Here is a 27,303-nt window from a genome sequence, read left to right as displayed (position 1 = left end):
GCTATTCGCTTTGTGTGATTAAAAAAAGGAATTCCTTATAATCAAGACATGAATGAAATAAATTGTGTTTATCTTGAAAATATCAATGAAACAAGGCAGAAAGTGAATGTACACGGTGAACGTTTACCTGCTTGTTTTAACCTACAATTTCCACACCTTCAGGTCCAGTTGACCCGAAGACTACAATATAAATAATTACTTTATTTGTGTAGGGGGCTGCACAGTGTGCACTAAAAGAAAATGTTAGTTTGTTCTTCACAGAAAATACGCCAAGGCCAATGAGTCTCACGGGGCGGACCTTCCTACAGGCGATATAGGCGGTCGCCTAGAGCGCCTCCCAGAGGGGGGCGCCAAAAAAAAATATATATATATATATATATATTATTTTTTTTATCTGCACAGTTTTGGCGCCCCCCTCTATATCGGCAACCATTATTTGTACATAAAAAAATTCTAACATGGGTTGCTAGGTGGCGTAGTGGGCAAGGCGCTCGCCACGAATGCGGAGACGCTGGGCTCGCCTGTTCGAGCCCAGCGCTCCACATTGCTTTCAGTTTAGCTGGTCGTTCATACTAATACACATTGGCCGTATTAGGGGGTGGGAAACTGATGGGTGGGGATCGGGCGTTGTGGACAGCGACTCCTACAGGTCGGTTGGTGCGCCTGCGCAGTAGAATCAGGAAGTGTCGGGGGCAGCGTGAGCCTCCCATGCGTTACTCCTCGCCACTGAGAGATGGAGCTGCGCAGGTGAAAAGATGCGACTGCTGTTACCTCAATAAGTACCGGAGGGGACTTGTGCTGTATGACTTAGTCCACATTGCAGCCGGCTTGTGGGAGGCAAGAAACAGCGTTCGTGACAGGGGAGGGTTGAATTGGATGATACGAAATTGGGATGGGAGAAAATATAGAAAATGGGAGAAAAAGTGGATCAAAAAAAAATAAAAAATTCTAACATAAGGGGAAATTAGCCAAAAATCTAAAACGGTCGGTTGGTCTGAGCCTCAGCTTTAGGTGTTCACAGTCAGAACATGCTAGAGCGCTGTGCATTGATGGGTATCGGTCAAGTGTTTATAGAATTGAGCGTTGAGGAAAGAAAGACTAACGTTAGAGAACTATGAAGAGGCAAAAGCCATCCGGCCATCCAGTTTAAAAAGAGAAGAAAAGACCGACCGACCGTTGTAGATTTTTGGCTCATTTTCCCTTATGTTAGAATTTTTTTTATGTAAAAATAATGGTTGCAGTGGTGAATCTCGCCTAGGGCGCCAAATGTGCTAGGTCCGCCCCATTGTCTCAGCCAGGTTAAATATACGTAAGGGATAATGTATAGCTACGAGGTCATTGTCGCAAAATAATTGACCGACACAGAGTTTGAGGTCACAAAGATCAACATACTGTAGTTAGGCTTTCTGACCTCGCCAGAAAGATGAGTCGGCATCGAGTAATCTTCTCTGGCCCCCTGCCTGTAAACCGGCATGATGATGAGTTCGTGAGTAGGACAGCTTCTCTACACCGATGGCTGGAAAAATACTGTAAAGAATAGGGCTTAGGGTTCGTGGATAATTGGTCCTCTTTCTGGGGGCACCCTGGCTTGCTGAGAAAGGACGGCGTGCATCCTAACATGCAAGGCGCCTCTCTCTTATCTCGCAACATAGACAAGATTATAGCTTCGGGCTGACAGCCACCCCACAAGCATGCCAGGGTGCAGGCTCTTAGCAAGCCTGCTAGTCATGCTAAACTGATGGACCCTGCCAATCCTTATACCTTTCTTGCTCGGCCCCTCCTCCACCAGGCTCCCCACTCCTCTCTTTCTATCTCTACCCCTAAACCCGTATACCCAATCAAAACTAGAATATCCCGTTACGCTCCGCTTTACCCAGCTCGTCCTTGTGCGATTAACCATGCCAACTTAATTGCGATTAAACCTACCCGCATGGCAACATAGACAAGATTATAGCTTCGGGCTGACAGCCACCCCACAAGCATGCCAGGGTGCAGGCTCTTAGCAAGCCTGCTAGTCATGCTAAACTGATGGACCCTGCCAATCCTTATACCTTTCTTGCTCGGCCCCTCCTCCACCAGGCTCCCCACTCCTCTCTTTCTATCTCTACCCCTAAACCCGTATACCCAATCAAAACTAGAATATCCCGTTACGCTCCGCTTTACCCAGCTCGTCCTTGTGCGATTAACCATGCCAACTTAATTGCGATTAAACCTACCCGCATGGCTGAAAACCGCGCTGCTAACTATACAGAGTGTGTGAAGGTTGGCCTTATCAACATCCGCTCTCTGCCAACCAGGGGCGTTTTTAGGGTTAGAAAACATTGGGGGCTTCAGCCCAGGGGGGTGGAGGGGGGGGTAACCCCCCCCCCCCCCCCCTCTTTTTTTTTTTTTTTTTTTAAGCACAGAAATACGCAATTTTAGATTAATTAGAGATGAATACTGAATAACTAGAATCATTAGAGGTTCTCAAAGTGAGGTCCAGGTCCATGAGAGGGATATGGGCAGTCCCTAGAAAATTCAAAGTTAACAGGACCAAATCATCAGTTTCTTATTTATTTATTTATTTAGCCAGATAAAACATTGATCTGGTCCAAGAAGCCCCAACAGGAGTACAAATATACGTATATACACATATATATACATATAATATATATACATATACTGTACATACATACACATATACACCAATAACAAAATTAAAACACAGTTAATTGTAGATACACAATCAGGTTTAAGCACTATAAAAATGCAGCAGGTGAGTTCACCTGTCTTCAACCAAAATGGAAGGAGAGTGAAGTACTGTACACAGAGAACGTGAAAATATACAATACATTCACCAAACACTACACAAGACAACCAATGATGCAGACTGATGAAAATATACATTTTCTCCCATTTTCCCAAATCAGTCAACATGGAGAATCACAACAAAAAATTATCTTGCCAGATCCAGCTAGGCAAAGAGATAATGTCTAGTATTTTCTGTTTAAATTTTTTCAAAAAAAAAATTGTGTTACTGTAATTTTAACCTGTACTGGATACAGTATTTTATGTTTGTCTGATATTTGCTGAGCTTACAGTGTTATGCACATAGTAGCATGAAAACTGGGACATGTATTGTTGTGATTCTCCATGTTGAAATGTTGACTGATTTGGTTATATGGAGAGAAAATGTAATTTTTTTCATCAGTCTGCATCATTGATTTGGGTATATGTAGATAAATAAATTATATTTTCATCAGTCTACAGCATTGGTCTTGTGTAGTGTTTGGTGAATTTATTGTATATTTGCACATTATCTGCGTACTTCACTTACAAGTACTGAGAAGTAGAATTGCTAAATGTGTTTTAGGTTAAGCACAGCAGTGTGTGTAACTGGTTCAAACAGAATTAAGTCATTATGTAACATGTGTTTCATATGGTAACAAAATTAGTGTATGGTTTTGACAAGTGTTTAATTTAGCAAAGGATCTGAGGTGTTCTGATAATTGTGTGTGTGGTTGTGCTAATTGTGTGTTTTGAAACACCGGGCCCCGTTTTCAAAATCATGCTTAGGCAATCGAAAAAAAACTATTGTGTGTTTCATTATATACATATGTTTCAGTCTTCTCATTAAAAAAATATTCGATTTTTGGGTCTTTTCCTGCCTTTGGTCCGCTTTGCATTCACATCTCAAATGAACCGCAGCAGGGTTCACTTGCAAGAGTGAATGAGCTTTCACACCACCCCAAACCAACCGGACTATCCGAGGTTCGATTAAAGCTTATTATAGGACACTGGACATGGGTATGGATGGCTCCAGGTGCTGCTGCGTTAAAGTGCACATCTTCAATATCTGTACTATTTAAAAGCACAGTGCAGGACACACTCAAAGGTTATCGCACATCAGAGATGGCAGTGGACATGTATGACAGGACAAAGGCCATATGTAATGGCCTTTGGATTGAGGAACATACTACCAGCCAAAGGAGGAAGCAGAAAAGGATGGACGAGTATGTAGTTGAGTCATCTTGTGGCACAAGCTCAGACCTCAGCTCAGGAGATCAGCTGAGACAGAGACTGTTCTATCCAGTCGTCGACAGAATGCTGCAAGAGCTTGAAAGCAGGTTCTCATGAGTTGGATAACAATTTATGAGAGGCATACAGGCATGTTAACCAGCCTCAGACCAGTTTCTCTCAGTGGAATTGCTGCAACCCCTCGCCACACATTACAATATCCAACTATTGCCAGAGGAGATCACAGTTGCAAAGTGTTTCCTGGTCAGGACACGCAGAGATGCAGTCCCTACTATCCAAAGTGTCTTTTCCCTCCTGGATGATAATAATAATAATAATGCATTTGATTTATAAGGCGCCTTTCAGGACACTAAAAAAAAAGTCCACAAATCGGTGAATGAAAGAATTATAGGATCAAATGAAAACTACTTACTAAAAATGTTTAAAAGTACTAAAAACCAACAAAAAATACCAAACACTAACAAACATTCAGCACAGACAATGGGGATGCTGACATAAAAAAAAAAAAAAATGTAAAAAAAAAAAAAAAAAAAAAAAAATGTAAACAATTTTTTTTTTTTTTTTTTTTTTTTAGATCCGGGGCTAGGAGAAAAACATCCGGGGCTAAAGCCCCGGAAGCCCAGGGCTAACGACGCCACTGCTGCCAACCAAAGCTCTTTTGGTAAATGAACTGATAACAGACCATAGTCTCGACCTATTGGGCCTCAGTGAGACATGGCTTAAACCTAATGACTTTCTGCCCTTAAACGAGGCCTCACCCCCTAATTTTAGTAGCTCCCACATCGCACGCACCTCCAAGAAAGGAGGCGGAGTTGCTCTAATTTATGACTCTAAGCACAACTTTACATCCGACGCAAACTGTAAGTTTTCCTCGTTTGAGGTGCTCCTGTTGCATCCCTCTCCACCCAACAGAAAGTGTGGCGGTCTGACTCCTACCTCCACTGCATCCTTTGTAATGGCTGTCCTATACCGCCCCCCAGGCCCTTACACCCTCTTCCTAGATGAATTTTCAACTTTCATCTCTGAGCTTGTTATGCGCTCAGATAACATTTTAATTGTTGGTGATTTTAACATTCATTCCAATAAAACTCTAGATCCCCTAAATAAGGCTTTTACCGACATCACAGCGGTCATTATTGTCCCACAGCGGACGGCAACTCTTCCCAAATGACGCCGCAGCAGACGAGCACACGTGAGGCAGAGACGAGAGGAGGTGAACCGAGGGTCGAAACCATGACGACCATCCCGACGCGGGATTTAAACATCACGACGCCCGATAGCCGGCTAGCCAGCGGAGCTAACGGCGAAAACATCCAGGAACAAAGGACTCTGGACCGAGTCCTTTGTTGTACCAGCACGGCGCGGGTCCCGACCCCCCCCCCCCTCCCCCCTTCCCACCCACGTCAACAAAGCCCCCCCAACCGGCAACCCCACGGACAAATCGCCTGATAAACTAGCCAACCTAGCCAGGCTGGCTATGTTTACCAGCCCAGGAGAACAAAAGGTTGCCGCCAGAAAAGAAAGGACAAAGGACTCCCCCTCCCCACACACCAACACACAGTCCTCACGGAGACAACAACAAAGCCCCCCCCCTCCCTCCCCCACAGCAGCACCAGAAGACCATTACCTGGAACTCGAAGACATCAATAACACAGCTAATAAAAACGGACTACACATCTTTCACCTTAATGTAAACAGCATTAAGCATAAGCTGGACGAATTAAGAAACCTGTTTATGAGCGGTAAGGTAGACATAATTTGCTTTACTGAAACTAAACTTGATCCATCTGTAACAGACCCTGAAATAGAAATAGAGAACTATACTATAGTCCGTAATGACAGAAACCAGTATGGAGGTGGTGTTTGTATGTACATACATAAGGACACCAAATTCATTACCCGTACTGACCTTCATCATGAGGCAATTGAAACCGTATGGGTGGAAATTTTATTTGAAAGGGCAAAATCTGTTCTAGTCGGCACAATATACAGACCGCCAGATCAAACTGGCTTTTATGATACTTTGGATGTGTGCTTAGCTGGAGCTGAGGATGCGGAAAAAATTCTTATTGGGGATTGGAACACGGATATGCAACAAAAAAATGCACCCGTCTTCAAATCCTTCAATAGGTTTTGTGATCTGCACGGCCTCAGCCAACTAATCACCCAACCCACAAGGATATGTGAATCAACTCAGACTACCATTGACCTCATACTGACCTCTGACAAGTCCAAGATCTCCAGTAAAGGGGTTATAGCATGCGGGTTAAGTGATCATTACATGATATTCTGTACCCGCAAAAAGCTAAAACTAAAGGCTGGCTGTCACAAAACAGTCACATCTAGAGACCTCAAAACCTACTCTAGCGAGGCCTTTAACCTTGAACTGGAGAGTCTGGACTGGTCAGATGAACTCAATGGTACACTGGTTGAAGAAACTTGGCTTGGCTTCAAAACCAAATTTTCATCAATACTAAACAAAATGGCCCCCCTAAGAACCACCAGGGTAAAAAATCGCGCTGAGCCATGGATGCACACTGAAATACTGACCGCTATGAAAGCCAGAGACAAAAAATGCTCTGAGTTTCGTAAAAGTCAGTCAAAGCTTACCAAAAGCACGAGCAGTGAACTCCAAGACCACGTGACTGAACTCAAACTAGAAAGAAACAGACTAAGAAATGACGTAAACTCCATGATCAAAACTGCTAAAAAAAATTTCATCAATGACAAAACCGAGGAAAACAAAAATAAACCACGTGAACTTTGGAAATTACTCAACAATCAACTAGGCTGCAGTAAAAAACTCAAAACCAGGTTCTCAAACATAAACATAAAGACGGACAACACGCTCATCACAGACAAGCTGGATGTAGCCAATTACTTAAACACTTTCTTCACAAACATAGCCACAACACTGGTAAACAAACTACCCTCCCACTCAGGGCAGTATGGGGTAGAACACATAGTAGCATACTACATGAACCTAGGCGTCCACAAAGACGACTTCAAACTGGAAATAGTAACTACAGATGAGGTACTCAAAAAACTGAGCGCCCTCCAACCAAACAAGGCCACTGGCCATGACAACATCCCCTCCAAATTCCTCAGAGACTCAGCAGCAGCCATCACCCCAGTCATCACACACATAATAAACCTCTCCATAAAACAGGGACACGTCCCCAAGGACTTCAAAATTGCGAGAGTAACACCCCTGCACAAAAAGGGCAGCAAATTAGACCCGGGTAACTACCGCCCTGTTTCTATCCTTACATCCATCTCGAAAGTCATGGAAAAAATAGTATACGAACAGATCGAAAAGTACCTCGCGGAAAAAAATCTAATCTACGAATTCCAATCTGGCTTCAGAACATCCCACTCCACTGACACATGCCTTCTCTACTTGAACGACCACATCAAACAAGAGGTGGACGCGGGCAAATACTGCGGCATGGTCATGCTGGACCTACAAAAGGCCTTCGACACTGTCAATCACACCATTCTGATTGACAAGCTAAAAGCAATTGGTTTTGATAGTTTATCAGTGAGCTGGATACAATCCTACCTGGAGGGGAGGGAACAGATGGTGGAAGTAAACGGTACCCTATCCCCCCCCCTCACAGTGAGCTGTGGTGTTCCACAAGGAAGCATACTAGGACCGCTACTATTCCTAATTTATGCAAATGACATGTCGTCAGCTTGTGACTGCAACTTGTTCCTGTTTGCGGACGACTCAGCCCTGCTGGTCTCTGACAAGAACAAGTTACAGGTTGAAAAAGCCCTCAGCTCGGAACTAGGCAAAATCTGCATATGGCTCGCCGACAACAAACTATCATTACACATGGGCAAAACAGAGTCCATTCTCTTCGGCTCAAATAACAAACTCAGCAAGACCGACGGCTTCTCGGTTACAGTGGGTGACAATATTATCACAAGGAAAGATGAAATTACCTACCTGGGTTCCATCCTAGAGGCTAATCTTTCCTGTGACAAAATGGCATCCAATGTAATAAAAAAAGTCAACCAACGAACGCGATTCTTGTACCGGATCTCCTCTCTGGTAAACAAGAATACCCTGAAGACTCTAGCAGGAGCACTCATTCAAGGGTACTACGACTATGCTTGCACCTCATGGTACCAAAGCACCTCAAAGGCACTAAAAAACTAATTACAAACATCTCAAAACAAGCTAGTCAGACTACTACTTGACCTGACTCCTAGAACCCACCTCACCCCTGCCCACTTTGACAACCTAGGATGGCTTAGAGTAGACGACAGAGTACAGCAACTTGCAATGGGCCTGGTCTACAAGATACACTACGCGACCAAGGTACCCATGTACATGTCAAAATACTTCCCAAAGGTCAGTGAATACCACGATCACAACACCAGAGGGAGCTCCACAAATCATGTAAAACCCAGATTCGGCTCAAACAAGGGACTAAACACGTTTCGCAATTATGCCACATCAATGTGGAACGCCCTGCCTAAAGCTGTAAAGGAATGTAAATCACTACCCACCTTCAAAAACACTCTCAAAAAACACCTACGTGAGACTGCAATTCGAAACTGGCCCCTACAAATGTCCTAACCTAGTTGTACAGTAAATGACCAAGTAAGGCTTTGTCAATATTCCAATGTACAGTGTAAAATGTGTGTGTGTCCCCTACCCAACCCCCCCCCCCCCCCCCCCCCACCTCCAATGTACAGCCCTCACCCAACCCACCCAACCCCACCCCACCAACCTCCTCCAATGTACAGTTTCTACGCCAAATGTATATACACTCCTTTTCTGGACACTTTTGTATCACAAACAGTACTGTATTTGCAAATCTGATATGTCATAAATGTATAGATGTAGCAGTACTGTCTATCTGTATGTCATGTATGTCATATATGTTATGATGAATTGAAAATGGGGGACCCTGGTGGAAACAAGACGAAAGTCTTTCTCTGGTCTGCATCCCCTTAACAATTGTATGTATTGAGATGTACTGTACTGTACCAATTCTGCAATCTGTTAATAAACTTTTCAATCAATCAATCAATCAATTATTGTCTGATAATGACCGCTGTCGGGGGGCTATTGACCAATCACAAGCAAGCATTTCGGCGAATGTGAAAACGCCATGTAATAAATAAGTATAATAATATAAAGATTACAAATAATTTATTGTATAATATTTATTTTTAGTAAATACTGAAATGGGTCTAACAGACCAGAACACCACAAAATATATACTAATGCATATACCAAGCTGCTTTTTTTTATGATTTGCCTGCCTACTGATCAAATGTAATACTACTCGGAAGTTCAAGACCCAGATTCCTCGTTTGCTCGAGTGACGTATTATATCCGCGACTGATTTTGAATGGAGACGCTGGAAGACACTGTCTTGCTGCACACCTCTTTCTTCCGAGTTTAATTCTGGTGGAATTGGAAACATTTTACATTGGAAATCATTGTATTGATCTGGACAATATGGGCCCCATCGAGGTAATGTTTTGAAGATCATTTTCTAGTATGAATTGAAAACTAATTTAGCTTTGTCCGTGATTTGGCGTGATGGCACTGCTGCTGTGCGACAAAAAAACACTGCACCGCTCTTGTTTAACAAAATGTGATTTGTGCGCACAACGTGACTACGAAAATCATGGAAACAGTGGTGTATTAGAAAGATAATTATGTCCTCTCCGCTCTTCCTCAGCGTCTCCACATGTCCGTCTTCTCCCAGAGTTTCTCTCCCTGTGGTCGCTTTCTGGCAGCAGGCAACAATTACGGCGACATAGCGCTGTTCAGGTCAGAGGATGGACAGTAGAGTGAACTGTTCAAATAACCTTACACAGCAAACATTGGCTCATGACACTGACACACCCGAAGTGGGCCCGTTATTAATGCCATTAGTTACAGTTGTGTTTACCCATCTATGATGCTTCAAATGTGTGCTGTAGTTAACTGTATTTTATGAAATAACGTACAAAGGTTTGATTGATTGATTGATTGATTGATTGGAAATTAAATTGTATGAACAGATTGCAGAATGGGTACAATTGACCACTTGCACAACGTTAGGTAGTGTATTCGGTACAGTACAGCTCAATACACACAATTGTTAAGGGGATGCAGACCAGAGAAAGACTTTCGTCTTGTTTACATCAGGGTCCCCCATTTTCTATTCATCATAACATTTATGACATACAGATACATTACTGCTACATCTATACATTTATGACATCAAATTTACAAATACAGTACTGTTTGTGATACAAAAAGAGTCTAAAAAAAGAGTATATACATTTGACGAAGAAACTGTACATTGGAGGAGGTTGGGTAGGTGGGGTGGGCAAACTGTACATTGGAGGTGGGTGGGGTTGGGGGGGTAACTGTACATTGGATTATCGACGAAACCTTACTTGGTCCCAAGAAGAGGGTCTTGTGTATTATTGGGTTAGGACATTTACTCTACATTGGAGGGGGTTGGGTTAGGACATTTACAGGGGCCAGTTTGAATTCCAGTCTCCCGTAGGTGCTCTTTGAGAGTGGTTTTGAAAGTGGGTAGTGATTCACATTCCTTTACAGCTGTGGGTAGGGCGTTCCACATTGATGTGGCATAATTGCGAAACATGTTTAGTCCCTTGTTTGAGCCGAATCTGGGTTTAACATGATTTGTGGAGCTCCCTCTGTTGTTGTGGTCGTGGTATTCACTGACCTTTGGGAAGTATTTTAACATGTACATGGGTACCTTAGTCGTGTAGTGTATCTTGTAGACCAGGCCCATTGCAAGTTGCTGTACTCTGTCCTGTCGTCTACTCTAAGCCATCCTAGGTTGTCAAAGTGGGCAGGGGTGAGGTGGGTTCTAGGAGTAAGGTCAAGCAGTAGTCTGACCAGTTTGTATTGTGATGTTTGTAATTTTGTTTTTAGCGCCTTTGAGGTGCTTTGGTACCATGAGGTGCAAGCATAGTCGTAGTACCTTTGAATGAGTGCTCCTGCCAGAGTCTTCAGGGTATTCTTGTTTACCAGAGAGGAGATCCGGTACAAGAATCTAGTTCATTGTAACGTAAAGGTAAATGTAACGTCGGGGCCTCAGCAGTATTTATAGTATTTAAGTGTAGCCAAAGTCATCTGTGGCAAGACACATTTTCCCCATCTGTTATGAAGGTATAATGTATGTGATATTAATGTGTAAATTATATAACATTTGTTTTAATACCCCTCTCTAGCCTCTCTTCAGCTCTAAGCCCAGATGCAACTGACCTGAGCCAGAAACCTGTCCTAACTTTCTCAGGTATGTTAATAGCCGTAGCCATTCACATTTACATTTAGTCATTTAGCTGATGCTTTTAGCCAAAGCAACTTACAGGTTTTGTACAACAAGTCAGCAGGAAGGGTACAACTCTATCAGCTGAGTATCAATCAGGGTTTCCGTTAGAAAAAATTGTTGCCGGTCTCCGTGACCTGCAAGATTTCAATCTACCGGACAAATGAGATTAATTCCGGTCATAGTTTATTGAGCTTTAAAACAATTGATATGCAGGCTATATAAAGAATGTCATCCTCAAGGCATGTAGATTTATAATATTATTACTTAAAACGAGGCTACTTTTGCGTATACAGTCATTCATATATTCCAAATAAAATAAGTCCCTCGATACTCCGTGCTGCTGCTGACTTGAAATAAAATAGACCGCGTATGTGGGCAGTCGGTCCGACACTAAACAGCAGTCTGTTATAATCACATTTTTATGAGCTAACGAATTCCGTTATATTGGACATTTGTATTAATTATATCAAGCGAAGAACTGAGAAATTTTGCAGAGAGAGACGGCAACATTATCGTGGGTTTGCGTGATGTATATCTCCACCTCCCAACGACTTGGTGCTGGTCATAATGTCCGGTGAAAACGACTCCCTCCAAGCACAACTTGACCACCCGAACCGTACCAAAACAGGCCAAAATTAAATAGCCCATGCGACGAACGATTCATTACATTCGTTTCATCGTTGCTCCACCAAGCAGCCGGTCCAACAATGAAAGCTGTTATCAGCGCGAGCCGGCCGCAGTTAGTTTGCAAGAAGCATCCAGCTGCAGACCCGCAGAGCAGCTTTCCAGGTCTGGGGACCGCACTGTGCCAGCAAAGCTGGTGGGTTCTGTGGGTCTGCAGCTGCATGCCTTCCGCAAATCCAGCAGCAAGCTCTCGCTGAGCGAAGCAACGACAACAAACGCAAAATATGACGTGCATTATATAGGACAAAGTAAATTCATAGGCTGAATATGATTTATTATCAGCATTTTAGGTAGACCTATTATTTTACATTTCAAACGAAGCACAAAAACATAATTCAGAATGGCATAATGGGATCTAGACTGTGAGAAATATTTCAGGAAGCAAGCTGGCATCTCTTTCCGGGGGCGTGGCCATGGTTCATCCAGCTAACTGAACTTAACCCTGCCCTCGACCAGGTTCAAACTTTCTGATCTGTTGCCATGGCGATTTAGAAAATCCAACGTCGGGGAATGGAAATGTCTGGCTTAAGTCAAGCTATGCTGAAAATTATCCAGCTAACTCATAGGGGTGGGACAATACATCGATCCAGATCGATATATCGATCTATTATCAATAATCAAATAGGATCGATGCCACGTAAAAAGATCGATTCATATTGCGATACTCTTATTTTGAAAATCCGGCGACGGCGACGTCATCGCCCCGCGCCCAGTGTTGTGAAACTCAAACTCCGTTAACATCAACAGCAGTAGTGTCTAGAGCGTCACTAGTGTGCCTATTCTGTGACCCAAAACATGTCCCTGCTGTTTTATTCCACAACGGGTCCAATGCATCTAACCTGCTTTGCAATCCTCGTCACTCCATTATGCCCACGTCGCGTTAAAGATCGAAGATAACGTTACTTTAGCGTGAGCTAACAAGCTAACCCAGTGCCATAGGCAGAGAGAAGTGGGGACTGGGAGGGTGCATTCTCGGGGATAGCCCCACTAACAGGATCTGGCCGGTACTGCACCTTGGGACTCCCAATATGCTTTTCCAGCCAAAATACAGCTCTGTGACAGTGAATAGGATATTAATATCGAGAGAAAAAAAAGAAAAATGGACCAAAAACAGTGAACAGGAGGTCTATTTGTATTAAAAACAATAGATTGTTTTTCATTTAAATGTCTGGAAGAGCTCAAAAATAAAAATGTCATGATATTTCCATTGCCTTTTTTTTTGTTGATTTAAATGTTACTGATTGTATTAAATGGGCACATAATATCGTCTCATATCGATCGCAGGCACCTGAATCGAATCGTATCATATCGTATCGTGGCAGACTGTGTGATATCGGATAATATCGTATTGTTGTCCAAAGAATCGATATCGTATCGTATCGTGATTAAACTGGTGATTCCCACCCCTACTAACTCAGTTAGCCAGGTACGGGGAACGGGGCCCTGGTCGGCTAGTTAGATACAACAACAATATTGTCGAGCCACCATTGGAAGAGCAGAGTGACATGGTTTGAGAGAAGTGAAGTAAATAATAATTTCTATGGATTTGCAGACGGGCAAATAATAAAGGAACGTTGAGAGACTTTGGGCTGAACCCAGCTGCATTCTGGATTCAACTAATGTCACGTTTTAGACTCAGTCGTGAAAGTTGTAATAAGATATTTAAAGATATAAGAGATGAAACACTTTTGAAGGTATTTATTATAAAAAGTTAACAAGCAATGTAATATAAAAAGTGAATAAGCAAAGTATTATACAAGGTGAATATAGCAAGGTACAATTGAAATCTAGATTGTTACAACCGGCCGGTCGAGTATAAAAGAAAGAAAATGCCGTCAAGTCATTGTTCCGTCAGTCCAGTCTCGTCCGTCCAGTCCAGTCAGTGCAGTCGTGTCGAAGTCAAGCAGAGCAGTGAAGAAGAAGCCAAGTCCCTTCTCTGTCAGGGTGTTTTATTGGTCCCCCAATCGATCAGTGTGGTTGTGGTCTTCGTCCTGCGTGCACGTTGTGTGTCTGTGTGTATTGGTCAGCCAGTATGTCCGCCGTGCATTAGTGCGTGGTATGCACATTTACGTGCGCATTTGTGCGTGTGTGTCTCTATCGATAACGATCTGTGATTAATGGAGACTGTGGTATGTGACCAGTAACTGACCGGGTCGTATATTAGTTGGCTTGTGGCATTTTGTCACAATGAGTTGAATTATTTGATCCGGGCTAGTCTGGTGAGATCTCTCACCAAAGGAGACAATGTGTGCGCGTTGAGAGTGAGGGTGTATGTGTGTGTGTGTGTGTGTGCGTGCGCGTGCGTGTGGGGGAGATGTGTGCGTGTGTGCTTTGAGAGTGTGGGGGGTGTGGAGTGAAAGTGTATGTATGTGTGTGTGTGTCTTGGGGGGCAGTTGAGGATATTGCAGCCTGGGTTTCCGTTAGAAAAAATTGTTGCCGGCCTCAGTGTCTGGTAGATTTCAATCTACCGGTCAAATGAGAGAAATTCCGGTCAGAGTTTATTGAGCTTAAAAACAATTGATAGGCAAACGAATGACAACAAAACAAAAGAATGACATCATCAAGGCATGTAGATTTATAATATTTTTACTTAAAGGATAACTCCAACATTTTGGGAAATTAGCTTATTTAACATCTTTCCTGGAGTTAGACAAGAAGATACATACCTTTTTTGTCTCTGTGCGTGCATTTAGCTTAGGGAACAGACGCTCCGTTAGCATAGCTTAGCTTCATCACTGTAAGTGAGGCAGGACAGTACCCTGACGTTCCCTACAGGTTTGTTGATATTCTCATTCCTTCAACGGATCTGAACCGATTGAAGTTTATGGATACTGTTACAAAGGGTCAGATTAAACCGAATATATATATTTATTTATTGATATATATTGCATAGTATTTGTATATCGTTTGATATCCCTTGTATATTCCTTGTACATATACACGGAATATCCCTTTAGCCCAGACCATAATATTTCATTCTCCTATTGGACAGCGGTCCACCGGCGCCAGAGCCGCGCCTCCGGAGTCAGGTTCAAAGTCACCGTCAAGACATGTCTGTGCATGCCCGGCCTTGCCCAGGGCTACGAGACAGAAATGAGGTTGGCACTAGTTTGTTCGCCGTGCATATAAATACGGCGCAGGTGAATACAGAAGCACTTAGTCTTACTTAGTCTAAGAGTTACCCAATAAGTTGAAGTCTCACCCACGATACAACGTGCGGTGAAGTATGGCCTGTTTGGCCCCAGAATAGAGCATTGAGACCGCATGCGAATTAATAACTGAATTGTCAGAGTTTGGCGCTATACCGTCGAGTGCGACATATTTCTATTAAGTCAATAATAGTCTATTTGTGTATAGTGTATCGTGCGGCTAAAGTTCTACAGTGACCAGCATCCCCAACGCTTCCTCGTATTAGCTAGAGTTCTTATCCAGGCTGGGCTGCTTTCATTGCGCTTTCACCCGAGGAGACCTAGACGAGAACCGTGTGGACATGTACACTGGATTAATCTACCCGACGACTACATAGCCCTTTGCGGCTGGAATATATTTGCTTTGGTCCTGTGATTTATGGAGCGGAGATTCGCCGACGCCTGCACGTGTTGGATTTACCCCGCGATGAGCCAAGTCGAGTCGGCGCCTCAGAGAGCCTGAGGCCGGCTAGCTTTCTTCACTGTGGAGCTACAGTCTACGGAGAACAGCTGTATTCGTCTGTGGATCAAGAGGCTATTGCACCGGCTCCTGTACCTGGAGTCTCCTTAGTCATCGTTGACCAGACTCTCTACTACCGACAGATCTTCTACCCCTGCTGGCTTACAACCAGGGGGACCCTTCCAGTATCTCCCGCTATATTACTAGTGTACCATAGATATAATTCCCTAAGATTCAGGTTGTATAATTACCTCCTGCGTAACCAGAGAATGGACATTCATTGTTGATTTGCCTACGCACATTCCTTTGCCTTACAAGTGCATTCAAAGTATAATATAAAGTATATTATGTACCTTTTGCTCCATTAAATACTTGATTATACCTTTGTGTGGAACCGATTTCATTGTGGGAAGTGTTCATCATATTCATATATCATGTACTGTATGGCCAGTAATTAAAGTACATAAAGCGGTAGTGGTTAATGATACCATACTTATCAATACAGTCAGGGAATTGTACCCCTCAGTTACAGATACCATGACTTAAAATCCTCTTACCTTGACGATTAAAAGCCTCCCCAATTTAGAAAACAGTAATCCAATGGCTGGTATTGATAATATACTACTAACTACTGGACGCTCTGAGCTAACCGGAGCTAACGCAGAACAGGATGTGTAAAGCAAATATAATGACTTCCTTTCTGGGGTTTTCAAAATAAAAGTGCAACGTTTATAGCAGCGGAAAACGTTTATTTTGTACATTATCTAACGTTAACACGAACCTAAACTAACGTTACAACTAACCTAAAGTTAGTTTAGGTTCGTGTCGGGCCATGTGAGCGGATCGGAGCGTGAGCGGCGCGGGGAGCGGAGCGGGCGGTTTTGACGTGAGCGAGGAGTGGGTTTTAAAATGGGTCGGCGCGACGTCCGGAGCGAGAGTTCTCCTCCGCTCCAATCCACTTCGGGACGCTCACACAGTGGTTTAACACTGATGTAATAATATACATGTAGTACAATGCCAAAGCAACAGATGGCGATGTACAAACATGAAGGCCATTTTCAACCAATGAGAATTGAGAAGGGTGAACCTGTGATATCCTGTTCAGGCTTCACTCCTCCTCCTTCACTCACTCCTGTTAGAAAAGTATCGACGCCATTGTTGTTGTCGTTAGCTTACATGCTAACGTTAATGGCAGCGACCATAGCATTGTGGCTTGGCTAACTATCATCGCTTAATAGAGCTAGTGAATGGATAAACAACGTTATTTAACATTGCAGAATGGGTACAATTACAATGCTGCTCAATACAAACAATTGTTAAGGGGCCCAGGGGGTGTAGACTGTTGTAGTTTGAGCTAATTTACACCATGCTCCAAAAAAAAATTAAAAAAAGCCGAGCGATCTGGCGCGGGGAGCGGGGAGCGCTCGATTCAAGGTGAGCGGTGAGGGAGCGGAGAGCGACTTGGGGGCGGGGTCAACATGAGCGATTAGCGGAGCGGACCAAGCTTTAAAGAGCGAAGAGCGGATTTCTCGGCTGCGCCGATCCGCTCACGTGGCCTGGTTCGTGTTAGCGTTAGATAATGTACAAAATAAACGTTTTCCGCTGCTATAGACGTCGCTCTTTTATTTTGAAACCCCCCAGAAAGGAAGTCATTGCTCTCGTTATCTGCTTGAGTGTCCGGTTAGCTCCGTTAGCGTGCAGTAGTTAGTAGTATATCAATACCAGCCATTGGATTACTGTTTTCTAAATTGGGGAGGCTTTAAATCGTCAAGGTAAGAGGATTTTAAGTCATGGTATCCATAAACTTCAATCGGTTCAGATCCTTTGAAGGAATGAGAATATCAACAAACCTGTAGGGAACGTCAGGGTACTGTCCTGCCTCACTTCCAGTGATGAAGCTAAGCTATGCTAACGGAGCGTCTGTTCCCTAAGCTAAATGCACGCACAGACAAAAAAGGTATGTAACTTCTTGTCTAACTCCAGGGAAGATGTTAAATAAGCTAATTTCCCAAAATGTTGGAGTTATCCTTTAAAACTAGGCTACTTTTGCGTATAGTCATTATATTCCAAATAAAATAAGTCCCGAGACTCCGTGCTGCTGCCGACTTTAAATCAAATGGGTGTCTGTGGGGGGAGCTCCAGTAGCTCACCGCGTACCTCGAATGCTATTTCGGCGTCGGGGACAACCGTGCGCGTCACGGATCTGGGGTAGCGAGTTCGACTCCCGGACAAGCCGTACTTTCTCAGTGTCTTTCCCCCCATCTATACCCCCATTCAACCTGTTTCTGTCGGTCATACTTGACCAGAAAAAGCGATAAACGCGAAAAGAACCAGCTGACTGGTCAAAGTTTAAAAAAAAAAAATAGGTGTCTGTGGGCAGTTGCCCGACATTAATAAACAGCAGTCTGTTTATAATAAAAAAAAAAAATTGTATCCACTTTTTCTCCCATTTTCTATATTTTCTCCCATCCCAATTTCATATCATCCAATTCAACCCTCCCCTGTCACGAACGCTGTTTCTTGCCTCCCACAAGCCGGCTGCAATGTGGACTAAGTCATACATAGCACAAGTCCCCTCCGGTACTTGAGGTAACAGCAGTCGCATCTTTTCACCTGCGCAGCTCGATCTCTCAGTGGCGAGGAGAAACGCGTGGGAGGCTCACGCTGCCCCCGACACTTCCTGATTCTACTGTGCAGGCGCACCAACCGACCTGTAGGAGTCGCTGTCCACAACGCCCGATCCCCACCCATCAGTTTCCCACCCCCTAATACGGCCAATGTGTATTAGTACGGACGACCACCTAAACTGAAAGCAAATGTGGAGCGCTGGGCTCGAACAGGCAAGCCCAGCGTCTCCAGATTTTGTGGCGAGCGCCTTGCCCACTACGCCACATAGCCGCCCTTATAATCACATTTTTATGAGCTAACGAATTCCGTTATATTGGACATTTGTATTAATTATATCAAGCGAAGAACTGAGAAATTTGGCAGAGAGAGACGGCAACATTATCGTGGGTTTGCGTGACGACTCTCTCTCTACCTCCCAATGACTTATTTGCGAGAGTATGTCGATGCAGAGCAGCAGATTCAGTTGTTTTCTGGCTCTATCTGGGGACCGCTCAGCAGCGCCCCCCACCCAACAGCTGAATTGCCAATGGCTGAATTGGAGTACTGCACTGTGCCGCAGCTCCGGCTCTGCAGCTGCACATGCATTCGCAAACCCAGCACTAAGCTCTCGCTGACAACGTCGTTGTCATTATTAGAAGCAACCAGGGTTAGAAATTAACTTTTTTTTTCAAGGGCTTTTTTTGCCCCCCTTAATTGATTTTCGGGGGCTTTTTTTGTATTTCGGGGGCACAACATTTTTATAATAAATTAACATAAAGATTATAAAACATTGTTGACACTCTTTTTTTACAGTCTTCGTCCCTATGTTTGATAACGTAATGTTAATGTCTCCATATATAGGGCTCTACGCTAACCTTTTTCCCAAGGAGCACATGTGTTCTTAAATAAAATGTTAATAAATAAAATCTAAATACAAATTTAGGAGCACACAGAAATTTAGGAGCACAGTGACAATTGTTCACGTAACACACACACACACGCACACACACACACACACAATGTGTGACAGCATGGCTTGGTTTCATGTTTTGAGGTACCTTCAATTATCTGTAAATAATACATACATACTCTATCTAAATAGATTAAATATTATTGTCCCTGAGGGCAAGTTGTGTTGTTGTCTTGATATATCTACAAATAGCAGACGAATAACCGGTTGCCTCTGGATCAATGAATGTCTAATATTGAATAATATTATTAGCTATTTTATTTTTAACATCCCTAATTCCAACAGTCAAGAGGCTTGTTTCAAATTGATGAAAAACCCCACACATGCAACGTTTGAGTATAGGCTCTGGCCAGATCGATCAATGAAATACGTTGCGCGCTCAGCGCTGTGGAATGAAGGAAATGCGCATTGGGATCGGATTTGGATGTTATTCTTTGGAGTTGTGTTACAAATGGAACGGTCTTTCCCCGCCGAACACAAGTTACTTAACGTTACACAGGTTGCGCTATGCAGATGCTTAGCTTGCTAACGTTAAGATGGCAGTGTAATGCTTGATGAAAGCAGAGCGCTCTGTCTGTGTTCGCATCCTCTCAAGTGCCTGTAACACGCAGCGGGCCTCCCTCCCTCCTTGGAACAAACATTCCACCCAAAAACTGAATTTCAGTCCAGTTTCAATCTGAACTATTAACAGCGGAGCTGTTTTGTAATCTGCACTCCTCTGTCTCGCACACTGCAAATAAATGATTTTTCCGGTTTGCACACACACATATTATTAGGGGCAAATACGAGGGAAATGCTCGCACTGTAGAGCATATATATAATTATATATATAATTAGTAAACTGTCGGGGGCTTTTCTTGCCCCCCTTAACTGATTTTCGAGGGCATTTGGTAAATTTTCAAGGGCATTTTGCCCCAAGCCCCCGTTAATTTCGAACCCTGGAAGCAACGATGAAACAAATGTAATGTTTGTTTTGTTCATCGCATAGGCTATTTAATTTTAGCCTATTTTAATACAATTCAAATAATCAAATTGTGCTTAGAGGGAATTATTTTCACCGGACATTAAGACCGGAGAGATTAAATATGTCAACAGATTTTGCCGGTCAAATACCGGTAATTACCGGCTAACGGAAACGCTGATTGCAGCGTGTGTGTGATTTTTTTTTTTTTTGATCCACTTTTTCTCCCATTTTTCTATATTTTCTCCCATCCCAATTTCGTATCATCCAATTCAACCCTCCCCTGTCACGAACGCTGTTTCTTGCCTCCCACAAGCCGGCTGCAATGTGGACTAAGTCATACATAGCACAAGTCCCCTCCGGTACTTGAGGTAACAGCAGTCGCATCTTTTCACCTGCGCAGCTCGACCTCTCAGTGTCGAGGAGTAACGCGTGGGAGGCTCACGCTGCCCCCGACACTTCCTGATTCTACTGCGCAGGCGCACCAACCGACTTGCAGGAGTCGCTTGTTCACAACGTTCGATCCCCACCCTTCAGTTTTTCCCTCCCCGTAATACGGCCAATGTGTATTACTGCGGACGACCAGCCAAACTGAAAAACAATGTGGAGAGCTGGATTCGAACACGCGAATCCTAGCGTCTCCACACTGGTGGCGAGTGCCTTAGACCACTACACCACCTAGCCGCCCCACGTGTGTGTGAGTTTTTATGGTCACTGATAAGAATCTGTGAGTGGCCCTCTGGCTGGCTAGAGAGAGAGAATTTAAGGGAAACAAACTTTGTATAGTGTAATGATGGGAGAATGTCTCTGCTATAAATTTACGTGATATACGTGTCATATTTCAACACTAACTACTACTGACTACATGTGGGTTAGCCTTAGCATAAAAGGGCTAACTAGCTATTGACCATGCCATCGGGCTTTTGGAATATTAGCTATTAAACCTGCCATTGGGCGTTTGGAATACAGGAACCAGGTCCGTACGAGACCCCCTATCCAGCGACGACAGGATTATACCACGTTGGTCTGCAGCTCTCTGGAGTAGGAACTCCAGAGAATATCGTCTCCATCCTTCTCTTGCTCCCCCCGTGCTATTCACTCCGTCTCCCTCCATTCAGAGCTCCAACGATCTGGTACCAGTAGTTTAGGAACTATAATTACTTCTGACATTGTTGCATTGCAATTATAGTAGTATCAGGAGATCTGTGTTATATGATATGTATGTTTTGCTTTAATATTAAAGTGATTATTTGAACTTGGTATCACTGTCCCCTCACAGTTAATAGTGTCCGCCATTTTGTGTACATTTTATATCTGGCTAATTAATAATTAGTAGTTATCGAACCTATCCTTTAAATACAGTCAGGGTTGTGTAGCCCCTTAGCTACAATTGGTCCTTCGAGCCGGAGGTATCAGTGATAATATGGCCAGCGGCGGACACTCCCCAACCAGATCTCCCCATTAGAGCGCCCTAGGCGCCAGCGTCAGCCCCCTCCGTACCTGGAGGGCTACGCTGTAGATTTACCTCATAACTTATCCACGAGGATGCTAAGCAGGGATAACATTGGTAGCTCAAGCATGCCCAACCTTACAGAGGAGTCAACCCTAGATGTAGAGACCCCAGCTAGTTTGAGTGAAACTAACTTAGCTTACCGGGGGGGACAAGCGAGGCATGACATGACTAGACCCACAGAGTACCGCGCCCCCGAGATGGACCTCGGAGCGCGTGAGAAGACCAGGTTGGCCCCCAGCCCAGGCAGCTCCGAATCAAGGTCATCAGCGTCATCCCCAAGCGGGGCCGATAGGAGGCTAGCGCAAGTCCTGATCGCCACGATAACCGCCTCGGCTGAATGGGACCGCCTCCAGGCGCAACGAGAGAGTGAGTGTGAACATCTCAGAGTGGAAGAGAGGCGCCTCCAGGCGCAACGAGAGAGTGAGCGTGAACATCTCAGAATGGAAGAGAGGCTCCTCCAGGCTGAAGAAAACATGGGGCGCGAACGCGTCAATGCGCAGCGCGAGGCAGAACGAGACCGCCTACAAGCACAAATTATGGCGCAAGCGCTCCGGAATGTAACTCCGCATTCTTCCACCCGGAGCTCCCGGAGATCATCACGCCAAGGGTCGAGGGCACCCTCCCCGACCCGACGAAGCTACATAAGACCCCGCCTCAGGGAAGAACCTGCTTATGTTGCAGAGCAGCTAGCCGAGCGACTACAGAGCCTGACTGAGGACGAGGGAGGTCAGAGGGCCCACCCGCACTACTCCATCTCAGACCAGGAGGCAGAGCGCAGCCCCGGTCTCAGTCACGACACGCTGCGTCGTGAACCCCCAACACGTCCCAGTGGGGAGTTAGAGCACCAGACGGCACTGAGGACCAGCGCCTGGCAACCCAGCCCCTGGTTCCCGCCCAGCACGAACCAACGCCCCAACGGACCGGGAGACTCGCCGAGAACGCCCCTCCCCCAACGTGTGTCAGTGTCACAGCCCTCCATGGCACCCTACATTGGGACACCCACATTCCCAGACTTCACAAGAGAAGACCGAGAGCAGCATACCGAGTTGCGTATGTGCCTAGAGACAATCATGTCAGGAGTACAGGACGAGCGATACAAGTACGCCATCCTTCTTAAACATCTCAAGGTAACTAGAGCGCACAACATTGCGCTGGCATACTCCAATTCACACACTCCCTACTCTAACACCCTGGCTGCCCTCGACGAACGTTACGGACGTACGTGGGATTATGTCATTCAGGAGATACGTGAGATCGAACGCCTCCCCCCGGCTAAAGACAACCGACTATCAGTCAAAGTACAGTCCCTAGTAGGGATGCTCGGGTCCCAACGGGAGAAGGGGATGTATGAGCTGTACGCCAACTCCAACGTGGAGTGCATATTAGAGAAGCTCCCCCCATTCCGCCAAGAACGTTTTCGGCGGCAATGAAACTACCGTGACCCGAATGCCCCAGAGCAGTCACTGCTGGATCTTGCCGACTTCCTCGCCAGAGAGGTTAGCAGCCTAGGATTGACACCTTCGCATGGGGTGGCTCGAACCTTAAAGATGGACAGAGGAGGGCTAAAGACCAAAGCAGGCCCATCACAGTGATGCACCAGGCCGAGTCGGTGTCACGGCAGAAGAGTCGCACCCCCCCCTCCAAGGGGAAGTGGAAGATCGCATGTCAATACTGCGACAGCGAACACTGGCTGTCACAGTGCGACGCCTTTAAGAAACTGACCACCGCCGAAGTAAGTCAGTGGATTAAGGCTAACCGCCGATGCGCGCGCGGCCATATGGCAGCAGAATGCCGCCTTAAGAAGAAGTGTGGCAAGTGTGACGGCGCTCACCTCGAAGCACTGCACGAGAGCAACAAGTGGAACCCAGCTCCACCGATCAACTCGGGAGCAGACGTACTCTACATCGACCCCGCGAAGAGTGGGAGTTCCAGAGTGCTCCTCAAGGTAGTCCGAGTACTCCTTAGTCACGGGGACAAAGTACTCGACACCTACGCCATCCTTGACGACGGGTCGGAGAAGACGCTCCTCCTCGCCTCCGCCGCGACCCAGTTGGACCTGCGGGGTCCCGAGGAGACCATGACTCTCCGTACCATTCGTCGAGACTTGAAGACAATTAAAGGTGAAAGTGTCTCGTTTTTTTTTGCAGCGATCAACCAACCTGAGAAGCGGTACGCCATCGGCAAGGCATTCACGAGCTACGACATTGGCTTGTCACGCTACGATTACCCCATCCCACAGCTGAGGGAAAAGTACGACCACCTACGCCAACTGCCCATACCGCCTATCAGCGGCGCCACACCGACCCTACTCATTGGGTCCGACCACGCGGACCTCATTGTCCCTACTGACGCGGTCCACATCGGACCCAGAGGATGCCCAGCCGCGGTTAAGACCCGGCTTGGGTGGACGCTCCAGGGCCCCCTCTCCGGGCCTTCCAGCCGACCAACGTCCACCCGCTGCCTTTACGCCAAGGCGAGCGACACAGACCCCACTCTCCTACAGCACGTTGAGCGGTTCTGGACGCTAGATGCGCTGCCATTCAAGAATGAACGGAAGATGGTTCGGTCCAAGGAGGACATGTTTGCCATCGCTCTACTAGAGCAGAAGACTACTAGGGTCGAGGTCAACGGAGTGCTAAGGTACGCGACCCCACTCTTGAGGCGGGAAGGGATGCCCACTCTGCACGTGCCTAAGGGAGCGACGCACCACTACCTTCATAGCACTGAGCGGCGCCTCGCCAAGAACCCCCAACAAGCGCGATCTATCGCGCCGAGATTGAGAAGCTGGTAGCGGCCGGCCACATAAAGAAAATCGATGACCGCGAGGCAGAAGGGACGACAAGAGTCCTGGTACGTGCCCCACCACAAGGTCACACACAACGGAAAAAACCGCAGTGTTCAATTGCAGTCATCAGATTGGACAGCAGAATCTGAATAGCCTACTCCTGCCCGGTCCCACACTTGGACCCTCCCTCCTCGGCGTCCTGATACGTTTTCGTCAGGACAAAGTGGCCATCACCGGCGACATCAAGGGGTTGTTCTTACAAGTCCGGCTGATGGAGGAAGACAAGCCTTTACTGAGGTTTCTGTGGAGGGAGAGGCTCGACGACGAACAACCCTCGATATACCAATGGGAGGTACTCTCCTTCGGCAGCCCGTGCTGCGCCACGTTCGCGTTACAGAAGCACGTGGCCGAAGACCCCGGAGCTGACGATGATGTCCGACACAGCGTTGAACGATGTTTCTACGTGGACAACTGTCTACAGAGCGTATCCACGCCAGAAGAAGCAGAGAGCATTATGATGAAGCTACGGGCTTCGCTAGCCAAAGGTGGATTCGACCTCCGACAGTGGGCCAGTAGCGACCCTCAAGTCCTCCGGCACCTCCCTCCAGAGACGAAGGCCGCTAGCAGCAAGACCTGGATGGCGCACACCCCAGGCGAAGCGCAAGAGATGACTCTGGGTCTCGTCTGGCGCTTTAAAACAGACTCGCTTCACTACCGGCACACGCCTCTGAGGACTGACCAGGAGGCGTCCACGACTAGACTGACCACTCGGCGGAGTGTGTACCGAACACTCGCCAGCCAGTACGACCCTATGGGGTGCATTCTCCCCTACACCACCCGGGCGAAGATGCTGGTGAGAGAACTATGGGCAAAGGAGCAGGGCTGGGATGACCCCATACCCGAGCACCTAGCCACAACATGGAGAGAGTGGGAGGATGAACTTGTCTTACTCCGCGAGGTTGCCATCCCGCGGAGCTACTTCCCTCCTACCGTGCGCTTGGAGACTTGTCAGATCGACCTGCACGTCTTCAGCGACGCCTCTGAAGTGACGTACGGATCAGTGGCCTACCTGAGGGCTCGAGAAGAGGGAGGAGAAGTCCACGTAGCCTTTGTCCTGGCCCGTTCGAGGATTGCTCCCCGCAAGCAGCAGTCGATTCCGCGACTGGAGCTCTGCGCAACCCTGGTAGGCGCACAACTTGCCAAAATGGTGAAAAATTAACTCACCATACCGGTGCGTGAGATCATCCTATGGTCAGACTCTATGACTGATCACCTGGATCCAGTCCGCCTCCTGCCGGTACAAAGTGTTCGTAGGAGTCCGAGTATCGGAAATCCAGGACCTGGTAGGAGCGGAATGTTGGAGATATGTTGACACCAAGCAGAATCCACTGAATGCTCCCCATTTCGGGGGAACATGGGAGAGAGAGGTCCGATCAATCAAGACTGCTCTGTACACCGTGCTTGGAGCCCAGACGGTGGGCGATGAAGTCCTAGCTACGGTCCTTACCGAGATTGAGGGAGTTCTGAACTCCAAGCCCCTCGGCTATGTTTCAAGCGACGTAGCTGACGTCGACCCCATCACCCCAAACTACCTCTCGATGGTGTGGCTGGACCCTGCACTTCCTCAGACTGTGTACAGACAGGACGAGATGAGCGGAAGGAGAATGTGGAGACACAGCCAAGTACTGGCCGACCAGTTTTGGGCCCGCTTCCTCCTACACTACTTACCCTCCCTTCAAGCCCGCCAGAAATGGGTGAAAGACAGGGACAACCTGACTGTGGGGACCGTCGTGATGATCATAGACCAGTCACTACCCCGAGCTACGTGGCCAGCCGGCCGTGTGAGCCGAGTAATCAAGGGCTCGGATGGGAAGGTCAGAGCTGCAGAGGTCATCGTCCAAGGGCGGACTTATACCAGACCAGTAGCCAAGTTGATAGAGCTTCCTGCGTTCCCTGACTCTCCTGACGATGACGATAACCCATCGACTTTATAGTTTACTTCCAACTCCCCATAGTCCCTTATGGAGAAATTGACTTGACCTTTAATATTAATCTGTGCCCCAAATTTGCTAATTAGGTTCCGACTAATTAGGGGGCGGCTGTTCTGAAGGTTCAGATTAACACATAAAGTCCACGTTTATTATTTTGTATACCTTTTATATATTGTTTATGTATATAAGATGTATATTTCACGTTGTCTATTTACCTAACAGTATTTTATCATTCGCCTCTTGGCATATGTTCCATTCAGCGCGCCCTAGGCGCGCGCGCATGCACCTGTAGACGGCGTGAGCGCATGCGCGGGTTCAGGACATGCCCGGGCATGGTATGTGAGAGCGTACGTTTGGCGCAGTTGTAAACAGACCACAACGTATCTTAAGAGAGAGCTGGTCGGCTAGTTAGATACAACAACAATATTGTCGAGCCACCATTGGAAGAGCAGAGTGACATGGTTTGAGAGAAGTGAAGTAAATAATAATTTCTATACATTTGCAGACGGGCAAATAATAAAGGAACGTTGAGAGACTTTGGGCTGAACCCAGCTGCGTTCTGGATTCAACTAACTACTACTGACTACATGTGGGTTAGCCTTAGCATAAAAGGGCTAACTAGCTATTGACCATGCCATCGGGCTTTTGGAATATTAGCTATTAAACCTGCCATCGGGCGTTTGGAATACAGGAACCAGGTCCGTACGAGACCCCCTATCCAGCGACGACAGGATTATACCACGTTGGTCTGCAGCTCTCTGGACTAGGAACTCTAGAGAATGTCGTCTCCATCCTTCTCTTGCTCCCC

At 46.0% G+C, this 27,303-nt stretch overlaps 1 protein-coding gene across 1 annotated transcript in view; it reads left to right on the top strand.

Moving 5' to 3' along the window:
• Positions 1-9,382: 9,382 nt before the first annotated feature.
• thoc6 (THO complex 6) overlaps positions 9,383-27,303 on the top strand; it is a 97,643-nt gene continuing 79,722 nt past the window's right edge. The window contains exons 1-3 of the mRNA XM_084329802.1: positions 9,383-9,511; positions 9,723-9,814; positions 11,236-11,300. Coding sequence (XP_084185928.1) covers positions 9,497-9,511; positions 9,723-9,814; positions 11,236-11,300 — 172 coding nt within the window. The 5' untranslated portion in view covers positions 9,383-9,496. The remainder of the gene's footprint in view (positions 9,512-9,722; positions 9,815-11,235; positions 11,301-27,303) is intronic.

Source organism: Notolepis coatsorum (genome assembly GCF_963971535.1).
Source record: "Notolepis coatsorum genome assembly, chromosome: 14".
In the NCBI taxonomy this organism is placed as follows: domain Eukaryota; kingdom Metazoa; phylum Chordata; class Actinopteri; order Aulopiformes; family Paralepididae; genus Notolepis; species Notolepis coatsorum.
This window is presented reverse-complemented; position numbering and strand designations above follow the sequence as displayed.